The 15004-nt window shown below is 36.1% G+C and overlaps 1 protein-coding gene across 1 annotated transcript in view; it reads right to left on the bottom strand.

Moving 5' to 3' along the window:
* Positions 1 to 15004, bottom strand: part of dpy (fibrillin-like protein dumpy) — a 474963-nt gene that overhangs the window by 183291 nt on the left and 276668 nt on the right. The window contains exons 71-76 of the mRNA XM_083128311.1: positions 13416 to 13739; positions 11588 to 11911; positions 9578 to 9895; positions 7573 to 7890; positions 3616 to 3939; positions 1396 to 1704 (exon numbers count right to left, since the gene is read on the bottom strand). Coding sequence (XP_082984437.1) covers positions 1396 to 1704; positions 3616 to 3939; positions 7573 to 7890; positions 9578 to 9895; positions 11588 to 11911; positions 13416 to 13739 — 1917 coding nt within the window. The remainder of the gene's footprint in view (positions 1 to 1395; positions 1705 to 3615; positions 3940 to 7572; positions 7891 to 9577; positions 9896 to 11587; positions 11912 to 13415; positions 13740 to 15004) is intronic.

Here is a 15004-nt window from a genome sequence, read left to right as displayed (position 1 = left end):
GATGAACTGACTCCTTCCAGAAAGATTTTCCAAAGAATGAAATAAAACTTTCATATCAGTAAAAAGGCAAAACAAATAGATCTCTTAAGAAAATAAAGATAGGGAAATGAAGAGTAATAGCATTGCAAGTATATATATATGAAAACATAGAAGAGCAAAATTTAAGAACATGCAAATATAACATACGTAACCCTGTTCTGAATGCATTCATTTGTAATACAGATCCAATATTTAACCAGTTTACAGAAAGAAAGATAAGCATGCAATAAAATAACAATCAAAACTATATTTTATGAAAAAATTGAAACCACATAGCAAAAAAAAAAAATTAATGTCACTAATTATGAGCTCATTTATCATGAAGAGTTAAATGTTTTCATCAATTCTGTAAAAAGTAATATTGGTGGGGAATATTATATTTTTGTTTAATCCTTTTTAATAGTGTATAACAAGTCTCAATTTCTAATATGAATCAAGTGCCTTTCTCTTTTACAATTAGTTACCTGAATTATCAAGTATCATTAAAAAACGTAAAGTACCCAGTGCATTTTGCGCACTGCCATGAAGACACATTAAGGAGATGTGGGTGTAGGGTGCGATCAGCACCATGCTCCCACTGACTTTATCCCATTTAATTGAGTCTGGGTGAACCTCAGTCACTTTTATGCAGGGACAATGCTGGAAACATTACGACCTTGGATCACCCACCCAAAGAATTGAAGCTGGGTCTCCTGCATGGCAGTCAGACACTCTACCGGCTAGACCACTGCGGTTCCTTTCAACTTTCATAGGAAAACTAAATAACATTCAATAAAATAACAGATTTACTATCTTTATACAAGGTGGCTCAAAAGGAATGCATGTGTTACCATCGGTAAGAAATGTAGTTTGGATAGGTATACAGTGATGATTTAAGTATGGAAGATGATGGGCGTTACCCCCACACCCCCTATACGCCTTCATGGCGTGGTGCTATGCACAGGGGAACACTTTACCTTTTTAGATGATGTCGGAAAGATGTTATTGTTGCTGTACACACATCTGGAGGCTCTAAACTGCATTGCACCACCTTGTATATTGTAACATTCTTGTAACTATGATTAGTTTTTTTTTTAACTTTTAAGTTAGCTTAGACAGTGACATCATAATGACACCTTTTGTATGTTGTTCTGTTAGTTAGTATGGTATACTTATTGATCTCCATGTATGACACTACATAGTGTGTCATGTAAAAAGTCCAAACAAATTTCTGTTATCTGTACATATTTCACAGTGGGTTCAATTCAAACTTCTATTTTAAATAACATATGCATGCTTAAATGAAGTAAAAAGAGAAAGAATACAAAAGGCATTAAAGTACAGGACAGGTACAGCAAGAGGAAAAATAAAGCTTACACTCTTCCTTCAAGCATTTGACAAAAGGGTCCCCTGTAAATCCAGGAGAACAGCTACAGATCGGGTTGTGGTTCACAACCTGGCAACGAGCATTTGAGCCACATGTTCCGGGACAAGGATCCTGACACTTCTGGTTCAAGCATGCTCTATTCTGAGGGCACTCAGTGCTAACAACACATTCAGGTCTACATGCAGGAGGGGAGCCAATGTAGCCAGATTGACATGAGCACACTGCGAGCCCGTTTACCACTCTGCACAGGCTGTTCGGTCCACAGGGAGAGTTCTCGCAAGGATCCCTTGGGGTCTCCACTTCAACTAAAGAAAATGACAGGAAGTTATGAAATTTCTGAGGATAGAGGAAGCAATATACCAATGCCAGTACACACAGATGTAGTTAAAGAGTAACCTAAGATGCCATGTGATTTTTGGTTTCATGTTTATTTCTTGAAATAAAGAATTGTCTTAAGAAAAAAAAAAGAAATTGTCTAAAAATAACTTTTTGGCTTATTGTAGCTAGGGGAGTTACAAACATACAGGCTGAAGCAGAAGTGAATATTGTTCGAGATATTTTGATTGTACCTACATTGAGTTAGTAATCTTTATTTTCCTGATTCTCTGCAAGGTAAAATGACCCATATGGTTGAGTGGCCACCTCGATCACCGGATCTAATGCTGCCTTACTTTTTGTTTGGTTTTGTGAGGTGTCTTTAAAGTTCTTGAGTATCAGAACCCACAAACCATTGCTGATTTACAAGACAATTCTAGACAAAACGTATGGCATTAATAAAGAATTATGTAAAGTTTGCAATCTGCTGATCAGTTACTGTAACACAGTAGATCTTATTAACTTATAAATAATGTGAGGTATAAAATGAATAGACTGTATCTAAGTTTGCTTGATTACTCTTAACAAAACCAAAAACCACAAGTCCAATAATGGTACTACAGTCTTAAGAGGAAAGATTTAAAAACTAATATATTAAGATGGACAAGATGTAATGAAAGATAAATCTGGAAATACTTAATGAATCTTGTCCAATATAGAAAGTTCCTGAAGAAACATAGTTTTCAAAGAAATCAAACACACACATCTAATTTCATCATGCATAATAATTCAACATCCACCAATGCAACTATTAACAGCAACTCTTAATGGAGGCAGAGGGTTAAGAAGATGATACAATTAAAAGGTACAAAGATATTCGTAAAATCTGCACTGAATTACATCTTAATTATAAATGAGCACAATGTGGAATTACTTTTGGAACATGTGCAACGTGCGCGATACACCTCTGAGGTGGAACAAGCTGCTGGTTGACATCATTAATACACTGCATTCTATTTGTTATAAGATTACATATTTTGATACAATATGCTAAGAAATTAAGTTAAAGGATATGCAGTACAGATTTGGGGAAAATAATTACTTTACTGCTAAATTTGTAAATTGAGAAAGAAGTTCACAAGGAAACTGTGAGAGTTGTTGCAGAATCTGCTAACCTAACTAATGAAAAAAACTGAGAAGTACATTTTATATATATATCTTATGTCTCTCAGAACAAAAGACACTGTCAAAGTAGATTTGTCACATTGTTGCTCTTCAAATTTAGAAAGTATTATCTGGACACTGAACAGTGGATTTTTTTTAAAAAAAGTATTGTTTTAAGTTCCCTTTATGCGCACATAGGCTAATCGGGACTGATTATGTCGGTTGGATTCGAACCACTGTGCAATGGTCCTCCACCAGGTGTTGAACCTGGGACCCCTTGATTACATTACCACTACGCCATATGTGAAGCCCAAACTGTGGAATATTAAATAACTTTATAACCTTAAAGAAATCAATTGTGTAATACTCATGAAGGGTATAAAAGCATGTGTAATTCAGAATATACTGATAAATTACTAAAAAAAATAGCTAGTGGATGTTGAATCCCTTAGTAAATAGATCATAGTAAGAATAATAGCTTAAGGTAAAAGGTAGAGAAGAAATTAAGACAAAAATTCCTATAAAAGTAAGAAGGTAAGATAATAAATATAGTTAAATAAGTAACGTTGTTCAAACTCTCTTACAAAGAAAGAATAAGAAGCCAAACAAAATCAACACAAATTGACATTAAGAAAGGTTTCATTTTGCTTTCACAAGTAAGAAAAGACTTAAGACATTAAACCTGATAAGAAAGCAAGGGGAAAAAAAGAATTTGAAGAGAAACAGCTTACTAGGCTCGACATGTCGGCATGCATTCAGAGGATCTCCAGTGTAGCCAGGCAAACAGGTGCAAGAAGGAGCATGGTTAATGACCCGGCATTCAGCATTTAAGCCACAAGTGCCCGGGCAAGGGTCCTGGCACTTGTTATTCAGGCATGCTCGGGATCTATCGCAGTCTGAGTTCAGCACACACTCGGGTCTACAGCCTGTGTATGGATCTCCGTAGTAATCTTGCAGGCAAACGCATGCCCCGGCTCCATTTCTTTCTCTACAAATAGCATTTGCACCACAGGGGGATGGGTTGCAAGGATCTCTTGGACCTTCTGTCGGTCTAACTGCTGCAATATCAAAATTCTTGCTGTATAAGAGTGATAACAATTTCCATCTAAGGTTATTGATACGGACGACAGACTATGATATTAATATTCTGCAGTAATCTGTTGTTAATAAACATGTTACATAAACAATGCATATAAAACAGATCAATCGAAGTTTCAATTGTACCTCTAAAAAGTTGTCACATGCTAAAATGCAAATATACTTCTGCCAATATTTTAAATGCTTTTAACAAATAACATGAGGATTTTGCTAACAGAAAAGAAAGGTTGGGTAAATACTACTAAAGCTATTACTAAAAATCATTGAAGGAATGTCAAGATGGCTACAGGATGAAACCAAGTCACAAGATGAAGGAATTACTTAAAGAGAGCAATGCTACAATCATCCAATGTATGTTGGCAGATTTCCACAGTGTATAGGTGTAGTCATCATTGTTTAAATTATTTAACATCATTGTTTAAATTATTTAACAAGCAAAATCCCACCTTCAAGTACCTTGTAATTTTCTGTCCTGGTGCCATTTTGACCAGATATAAGCATTTGCGTCCACTTTATAAAGATCCACCAAGATTTCTGAAACCTCGGAAAATATGCGAACTAACCAGCCTCCCCCACCCCCTTCCTTCATCCCCGGTGTTTGCTCTGGCGCTGGTCAGGCAAGGACCTTCCCACTTCCGCTGACACAGTGTTGCTAATTTTACTCTCTTCAAGAATTCGAGGAGTGTTGTTGATGTGCGTAGACGTGTTTTTGAGTAAGTGTAAAGTGTCGAAAGTTGTGCACAGCAGTGAGCGAAATTTGCTACTACGAATCATCGAGAAGTGTGAAGAAGAGAAAAGAGAAGGGTGGAATTATCCTCGCGATCAACCCCTAAAGAGAGCAGTATATCTAACGGGCGCTGCGACGCCAAGGTTCCCGGGTTCGAATCCCGGTCGGGCTTGGTTGTTTGTGAATGTCCTTTCATCAATTTCATCACTCATCCCAATCTTCGCAAATTAGCCAAGAGGCACAAAACGTGAAGTAAAATAAACTAAATCAAATCAAATCAAAATATCTAACGGGACGGTTGGAGTCATTGCTTAAAAAACTGAAAAGAGAGAAAAAAGATTTACAAACCCCTGACCAGAAATTGTCCATGAAATGTACGTAGTGAAAAGAGAAGTTCCTACAATATTGAAACTTTTAGCTATTGCTAAGGAAGAAATTAATTATCATGGGGGGCGAGAAACATTACGGAAAATTATGAAACAAATAGGCTTTAAATTTAAAAAAATGTAGAAACTCTCGCTTAGCTCTGGTTGAACGAAGCAACATTGTGGTTTGGAGAGCAAGATATCTTCGTGCGATCAACAGGTTCCGCAACGAAGGGAGGCCTGTTGTTTACATTGATGAAACTTGTATTCATGCTTTTTTCTTTTTTTTTTACATATTTTTTTTTATAGTTTACATAATTTAGAATATTAATCTTATGTGTTTAAATTGTTGATATCCTTCTGCGAGACAGCTGGCGTTTTTAACTTTAGTGTCCCCCTCCCTCCTCTCTCTTATGCTATGTTATTTGAATTACCACGTCTAGAAACGTATTTGTTTACTTGCAAACCTTTCACGGCACACGCCCACTTCTAGATTTGGCAACACAGGGGGGAAAACACGTGTTTCTGCCATCCCTTCCCTTGCCCAGAGTTCCCGAGCTCCCCTCCTAAACATTCGACACTAGCGCCACTTGTTTCTGCCCAGGGTTTCAAATAAGTTGGTAGATCTATACCTTTCTCTGTCTCGAACCAGTTACAAAATTATAACAATGTTCATTTCTGTACCTTCTGTTTGTAAACATTATTTTAAAAGGTGAAATTACAATTTAATGGAAATTTTGTAGTAAGACACAAGAGATAACTAAGTTACTATAAGAAACAGCAACCAGGAAGGTGTTTGAGACTTACATCATATGACTGAGCACGCTATCGTCAAACCAAACATCAGTGCGAAATGTCCCAAATTATGTTGTCTGCTTCATTCTTGTATTTTGCTTTCCAAGTAAAATTTCAGGATTTGTGGGGAGAGGTCTTCACAGAGGTGAATAATTAACAAGGGCTCGACTGCTATTGATTAGATTTTCATGCTAACCACCTTCCTTGTTGCTGTTCCCTCTAAACATTATGATTGCCAAGCACTATATTACATAATACAGTATTAAGATGATTGCAACAATGTGCATACATATTTTTGCTTCAATTTCAATTTAGTGTTGGAATATCAACATATTGTACATACACATCACTATGTTAAAAAAAAGGTGCTGGTTGGTTACTAACAAAATCTGGAAGAAATTGTACTAAAAGATCTTCTACATTTTACATACAGAGGCGAATTAAAATAAACTTCACAAATTCTCATCTATAGCCATTGTAACTGATTATGTCAATAGAAATATGACAAAACATGATGATTTTTTATGAGTAGTGTATTGTGTGCTTTTTCTGTTGCTTGAGGCACATGAAGTATTTAAGCAAATCCAGATTCAAAAGGTTGAATCATGATCAGATACATCAAAATTTTATTCTATTGTGCAGTGGCATGGTCAGGAATATTGGAGTTATATCCAATTCCTGATTCCTGATAAAAATGTTGGGGGCAAATCTGGGCCAAAATGGTGGTGGGGGTGGTAGCATGACGTACCCCTCCTGCTTTGGCCACACCACCACAATTTTAATCCAGCGAAGATACAGTTGGCGCAGGACCATATTTTTCCATGCCAACTGTATCTTCGATCTGGATCTGGCAACCTTGCAGGTCCAAAACTTACTGCAATTTCCACTTTTATCTACATCTGAAGATGTCGTCCATAGCTGTGAAAATTTAAACATTTCCAGTGTCTGGTGAATGTTTCCTATTTTCTTCTTATTTCTTATATGTGTATATACCAGGTGGTTATAATTAAAGTGACGGTGTTCAGAGTGGTATAGCACGGGCTGTAATGAGAGTAGCAGTCTGAAACTTCGTAGATATGCTAATGAAGCAATGCGCTCGAGAATTATGCAAAAAAAAAAAATAGTTCCAATTCTCGCCACCAGGGTAAAAATGGCGCTGTAAGCAGTCAAAACTTGGTATAGTTACAGGAAAAACACTATAAATCGCAGAAAACAATACTCTTTGTAATAAAATATCGCTACAATTTCACTATTCGAATTACATGAACATTACTAAAGGAAAAAGCAACAAGCGTCACCAACAACAACCAGGGAGCTCACACAATGGTTAGGCAATTTCACCGACTTTGACGTCAGAGTTATGGAAATTTCCACGTTTTGACTGCTTACAGCGCCGTTTTTTACCCTGGTGGCAAGAATTGGAACTATTTTTTTTTTTGCCTAATTCGCGAGCGCATTGCTTCATTAGCATATCTACGAAGTTTCAGACTGCTACTCTCATTACAGCCCGTGCTATACCACTCTGAACACCGTCACTTTAATTATAACCACCTTGTACCTAGTATACATATACAGACACACACACAGTCATACTGTTAATGCATTTCCAATCAAGTTGAGTGTAAAATCCACATCAATATAAGTGGAAATTTGGTTATGTTAGACACCAAACCGAATGTTACAAATATGGAAAAATATCTTACTTGGTGGAATCGGGGAACAACCAGCAAACGGATCGCCAGTGAACCCAGGCTCACACCTACACATCGGAGCATGGTTCACTACCGAACACTGAGCACGAGCTCCACATGAACCTGGGCACGGATCTCTGCATCTTTCATTTTGACAAGCTAAGTTACTCGGACACTCGGCGTTGATCGTACACTCTGGTCGGCAATTAGGTGACCGGCCAATATAATTGGGCAGGCACGAGCATGCAGGATGCGATCCTACTACACGGCAAACAGAATTGGGGCCACATGGTGATGGCACACAAGGATCACTAGACACCACAGCTGTTTCTACAACAGAAAATGTAACATTGATATATACACACCGAAGCAAAAGGCCCAGCAAAGCATTTTTGGAGATAATAGTGCAGTACATTCATCGTGGGACAAATATTTGCATTTACAGTTGACGAAGTTCATGCCAGTACACCTGATAAATACTGAAAATGTCCATGTGATGCGCAATAAACACCTTTTCTGATATCTATTTCTGGACATATTTCCGAATATGGCATACATACTTTGTATTCTCCAATTTTATGCTCTTTTCAAGGAAATTTTCAAAAATCTATCTCAGCATGATTAATATGAATGTATGAAGCTTTAATTCTAGAACTCACCGACTTGATTTACATTACAGAAAGTAACTGATTTTTTTAATGTATTTCTGTATTTTGTTGTAAATCCTAATATTTTTTTTTTAATCGGAATAGAGAGTAATGATGTGATGAATGATCTGCACTATTATCAATAGAAAGTACAAAAATAGAGAAGCAAGCAAGAAAAACTACTACTGCTACTGTTTCATTTGAAACACAAACAAAAGTGCAAGTGAACAGTGCAAAAAGAACTAAAGAAAAACAAACAAAAAAGCAAACAGCAAATATTAACAAGATAGAAATCTTTGCTTCACAGTGCACATCAAGCAATAACTAATTTTTCTAAGTGGACATATAAAGAAACATTTTTGAAGATTTTTCCATGATCACAAGCCACAGGAATACAAAAGTATACTGAATTTACAGTATTTTATATAATTTCTTCTCCATTAACAAAAATACAATTTTGAATTCTTTACTAATTCACGTCTGCTGGTAAACATATCTTAATTTGGTGGTTAAAAATTTGCGCAGTTTTATTTTTTTCCACCAGAACTTTCGTACACCTTTTAAAAAAACTATCTGAAGGTTCTACATGGTGGCACAATTTCCAAAATCTCCCCACCCTCCCCCAAATTAACTTAATGTATGATATTGGCAGATTAGGATAATACCCTCCCACACACAAATATAAGATCTCTCAAAACATGACTATACATTCATCATTCTTTCTGGAATGGTGAAATAGTGTTTACAAATATGGATTGAAATACAAAAGAAAGTCTTCTGAGCACATTGCATTAAGTAGCTTAAATCCAATGCCTTGTTCAAATAATAATAATAAGCATGTTGTTACTGGATAAGGTAAAGTAAAGTTTCCCGTGTATATTGCACCATCCCAAGGCACATGTAGCGGGATGTGGAGATTGGGCTCCACCCATTCATGATATTGGTCATGTTTTTAAGGTGAGTTGATCAACACCTGCACCGACCACCTTTAATCATGATGGTACCCATTTATTTGAGGCTTGGTGAACCCCAGAGCTCCTTTATGCAGGAACAATGTCAGAAAATTTCAACCTTAGATAACCCACAGTGGGAATCAAACCTGGGTCTTCCATGTGGCAGTCAGATGTCATACTGACTAGACCATCATGGCTCCATATTGTTACTGGGTATATGTGCATTAATTGAAACTTTTCTGAAAATAATCATGCTTCTTCCTTAGTAACAAATGTACATTTCAACAATACATTCTGTAATACATAAAATGCCCACCATTGATACATAACAAGGCAGATTTTTGGAATCAAATTTGAAAATTCATGGAAAAATCTTCTAAATTAATGTCAGGACCATAGTTATGCTCCAATGCTTACTTTCTTCCTTAATGCATCTCAAGAATGGATCGCCCGTGTAACCAGGAGGACAGCTACAGATAGGGTTGTGATTCACAACTTGACAACGTGCTTCCACACCGCAAGTGCCAGGACAAGGATCTTGACATTTCTGATTGAGGCATGCTCTGTCCTGAGAACACTCGGTGCTAACTACGCATTCAGGTCGGCATGCAGGCGGAGTACCTATGTAGCCAGTTTGACACGAGCACACGGCATGGCCGTTAATCTCGCGGCACTGGCTGTAAGGTCCACATGGCGATGGTTCGCATGGATGACTTGGTGGATGCCTCTCAACAGCTAAGGGAAATACAAGTTTAAGAAAATACATGCAGAACAGATAGAAGAGTGTGTTCACAAGCTAGCATATGCTCAAGCTGAAGGATAGAACATAAAATGCAAATATTCAGTCTCCGTGTACAGAAAACAGAAAGAAGTTGCATGCCTTTGAATTTAACAAGATATTTGCACACTACAGAAGCTACCCATAATGAATATTTTCATAAACTTTTCTGTTATGTTGCACAATTTATAATGTTTACATGGAAAGATTTTTCTTTTTTCCAATTTACTGTGGGATTAGCACAAAATGATTCTGAGTCAGTGATGTATTCTCAATGTTACTGCATTTGCCAACATGATCCTACCTTACTCGCACACTTGCACTTATTAATTACTACATTAGAATAATATTTCTTCAATATTATGTCAATATTACAGATTTCAATTTCCAAAACAAAGGGAGGGCTTACATATGCTTAAATAGAAGTCTGTAACTCAACTCTACTTTTTATTGATGGGTTCTTACATTCATTTTTCAGGTAACATTAAATTTCTTGAAAAATCAATGTTGCCAAATATTTCAAAATGGCCAGCAACACAGGGAGGCAATTATAATTAAGAGCGAATGAGATACATTTCTCTTAAAAATGGAACAAAGAAACAAGTGTGACTTGCCGCGTGCAGCTTGTCTCTTTGGTGTGAATTTTCCCTAAGAAGGCGAGTGACAATAAATTCAATTACATATTCATGGCTGGAACAAGCCACTCAATGTTAATCAATATTTCCAACTGTGGATATATATTGCTAAACGGATTAGCATTTGAAACTTTGTCCATAAAGGTGTTCCACTACTTTAAGAGTATGTGCAGAAGCTACTGTTAATATGCCAATATTTGAGCAGTATATTAAACTCTAGGCAAATCACACTTATTGTTGGCAATTGATGTACTATCTCAGTATACGGTATTATTACTGTTGTGAACAGCAGTAAGTTTTCAGCGTATCCTACTATTATTGACAGATTGTGATTATTGGGGGCAAGGATATTTTCCTCTGATACCAATTGTAACAGATAAGTTTAGAAAGTATCCAAAATAATACTCATACTTTGTTTCTAACACAAATAAAGCAAGAAAGAAATCACCAAAACATGGCACAATTTGCAATAACATTCAACAATGCATAAGACCAAAAAAAAGTGTGCAATCTTTAATAGGCTATGACTAAATGCACAGCACAAAGTGACAGGCAATATTTACTAGCAGCGGTAAAATGAACGAAGATTAAAAAAATTATATGAATTTGATAAATGATCTGATGCAGTTCAGAAAGTAACAATATTCGATTTACATTATACATTATTGTTATCACAGTAATACTTTTATTTTCTTCTAATTTATGGTTTTTAGTCCACTTCTATCTCTAGAATCTTTGGATGATGATAGTAAAATGGATAGAAGAGAGATGGATCACTGTTACAGAAAAATATCATCCATTTTTCAAATAAAGATATTATATACAGATATACGTATATTCACAACATATGAGCCTCTAGTCAGATGTTAGATATTCTATAGTCATAATCTGAACTGTCACTTTGTGCATCTACAGTCTTTGGTGCCACATCTATTTCTACATACAATTTGAAGGACGTGCATTTGAAAAAGAAAGCAAAACAAGGTAATACAAAAGCAAGGAAGACCATCTTACGTTTAGGCAAGAGACGGCAAGCATTCAGTGGTTCCCCAGTATAGCCAGGTAGACAACTACAGAGGGGGACATGATTTGCCACATGGCATTCGGCATTCAGACCACAAGTTCCTGGACACGGGTCCGTGCATTTGTTGTTCACGCATGATTTGCTTCTGTCGCAGTCAGAATTCAACACACACTCTGGCCTGCAGCCAGTGTAAGGATCTCCATAGTATTCTGGGAGGCATGTGCAAGAGCCGGCACCGTTTCTTTCTTTGCAAACAGCATTAGCACCACAAGGCGATGGGTTACATGGTTCCTGAACTTCCACAGGTTGTCGTACTAGAAAATTAAAGCCGGTGGTTGTTTATATGGCACACTTAAGTTAGTGTCCAAAGGTTAGTGAACAGTACGAATTTTTTTTTGTGCAAGCTTGATTTGACGAAAATCTTCTGATATCTTTATCCATGTCTTCCAACACAATGTACACAATAAAAGTACAAGAACATATAAATATTGCATGGATGATTCACGCAAATTCAGAAGATATGATATCAAAAGACGACATGTGCAGTCAACCAAGGTTGCAGGTTTTATCACACAAAAGGTTAAAAATTAAATATTGTGAACAATTTCACATAGGTCCATATTTCAATACCAATTTTCTCTAAGCAGCACATGTCAACAAAATTAATAATTCCAAACTCTTAATATTGTAAAGATAAATTATTCTTTTAACAAAGGCAAGAATCTTAAAATTCCACATGTAAATATTCTCTACACTGGGATTTAGCTTGGCCGCACCCTAAGTTTTTGAAAAGTGAAAGATCCAACTGTTTCTCTGATAGAAATTACCAAAATAATCCAAATGATGGATTTTTCATGTTTCTAGTTATCCAGTATCTATAGTAAAAAAAAAACAAAGGATATTCAAAATTATCTGGATGTTTGGTTTATTCAGTTAACTGAGATAACAGGTATCGAAATACTGCATATGGTGGATAAAATTAATTATCCAGGCATCCAGATTATCTGGCAATTTGGATGATGGATAAATAAGTACACTCTACAGCAAAAAAGAATCGCCCCCTAGTGATAAAATCTAATATTTTCTTTCAAGCAGTATGTTTTAGTTTTTTTGTAATTATTTTGACAATTGTACATACTGTACGTAATTTTAACATTTTCTGATATTTTACTTACTCTAACAATGAAGGTAATTATGAAGAAATCAACAAAGAAAGCTGTTAGTTGATTAAATTGTTAAGCTTTATAGCCTTTATTGCCTTCCGCTATTGTTTAGTTACCTTTGTTTGGTCTGATGTATAGTTCAATTGTTGCATTTGCTTAGGGATTGGTTTCATAACCTTATGTTACATAACAAAGAATGAACATAATTTGGATTGCAATAGTAATAATAATAATAATAATGTACAAAAGTGTAGGAAAATGTAAGAACTCCATCTTTCATCTACATAGTATGTATTTTAAAATATTGCACACTAACTGTTGTAAATATTACATTGTTGAAATAAATCCACAAATGAAGAAATACTGCTTCAAAGAAAATTTTTACTCTTTATTACTAGGGGTGATTCTTTTTTGCTGCGGAGTGTATCTAATATGCAGATTTCTGGAAACCTCAGTAAATTGATATGATATTTAACCATCTTTATTCTTGCTAAATATTCCATTTTCTAAGTATACTTTTCTTCCTCTAAAATGCATGTGCACGGGCATGCGCAAACACACATACACGCACACACACACACTCTCTCTCTCTCTCTCTCTCTCTCTCTCAGTTCCTTTCAAAGCATCCAAAGAAAAAAAAATCTACAGGTCTTACTTGGAACAGGTGAACAACCAGCAAATGGATCTCCTGTATATCCAGCGATACAAGTGCACATGGGAGCATGCTTCACAACCGAGCAAGTAGTCTGCGAGCCGCAGGAACCCGGACAAGGGTCCCTGCACCTTTCGTTCACGCATGCCCTGCTGCTGGGGCATTCCTCATTGATAGTGCACTCTGGACGACAGTTGGGTGATCGACCTACATAATTGGGCAAGCAAGAGCATGCAGGCTGGTTCCCAACGACCCGGCATTGCGAATTGGGGCCGCATGGGGAAGGCACACATGGATTTCCACTCGGAACTTCCTTGACAGGTGGTTCTATAACAAGACAGGAAAGCATGCATACTCTCACCATAAGCACATAGCTTCAGACACATTAAGAGTAAGAAAGAACAAGTGAAAGACAAGGATATGAAGTACAAAAAAGCAGAAATGTCCACAAAGTATAGACTAAAAAAGAGGACATTCCCAAAAAGAGGCAGAAAATAAAAACAAATTGTTCTCAAAACAAGCAAAATAGCAGAGGTTATGCAATACTACTAGAAGCAATGGGCAAAACATATTTGTTTGATGTGCTTTTGAAAGTAGTAATCCTTTTATGAGGATAATTTTAAAAGCATAAGAAGTCATTCAGTTCTAATAAACTCAAAAACAAGACAATGTTTCAAAATTGAAAGTTTGCCTCCTCCTTAATTACATACTCCCCTAGGTACCAATTTTTTTGACACTTAAATTCTGGCCATGAATAGAAAGTTCTAACACTACAGGAAACATCTATGAAATGTAGTTATGGAAAATAAAAGAAAAGAGTGAACATTGCCTTGTAAAATACTTTCAATGTTAACATTACCAAAGAATTAATAAACAATATATGTAGAAAATTCCGCAAATGCTTTTCCAAATGTACCTTACTTGCTAAATCTAGTAGCCATAACAAATTATTTACTTGACTGGATGGAATAATTCAATAACAATGTGAGTTGAAAGGTTGCAGAAAAATTCCAAAGAAAGTGATCGTTAATTTATTAGGTACCCTATTGCATAACCTCTGGCAAATCAGACATACTTTTCTCTACATTTGAAAACATGCTATCACAGAGTACAGAGAAGAATAAATAGAATTTTCAACTCCTTGAGCCATATATTTGGGGTAAGAAAATGAGAGAAAGTGCATGAATATAGGACCAAACCATGCCACTTTGAACCAATGCCAAGACAACACTGAAACTTTTAAGAGATATACTATACGACACGTATTAAATTCTTCAATTCTGATGATTAAAAACAAAATATTAAAATACCTACCATTTAATCACAAGATATGCTCTGTCCAGACATTTTTGGGACATATTTAATGAAAACTGCAAATTTTGAAGAATTTCAATGAAATCTTGGACGCAATGCAAGTGTGGCAAGGAGTTTTACATACGTCTTTAAATACCTAGCCTCCAGAAAAGAAAAGTTACTGGACTAGATATTCTTGATTATTTTGAACACCACTGACATAGTTAATATCAATTCATCAGTATCAATAGTATCAGTACCCGTACTTTATCGGTATCAGTCAAAACTTCAGATTGGTT

This window comes from Lepisma saccharinum, chromosome 9 (genome assembly GCF_977018435.1).
Source record: "Lepisma saccharinum chromosome 9, izLepSacc3.1, whole genome shotgun sequence".
Classification (NCBI taxonomy): domain Eukaryota; kingdom Metazoa; phylum Arthropoda; class Insecta; order Zygentoma; family Lepismatidae; genus Lepisma; species Lepisma saccharinum.
Note: the sequence above shows the minus strand (reverse complement) of the source record. Positions and strands in the feature narration are given on the sequence as shown.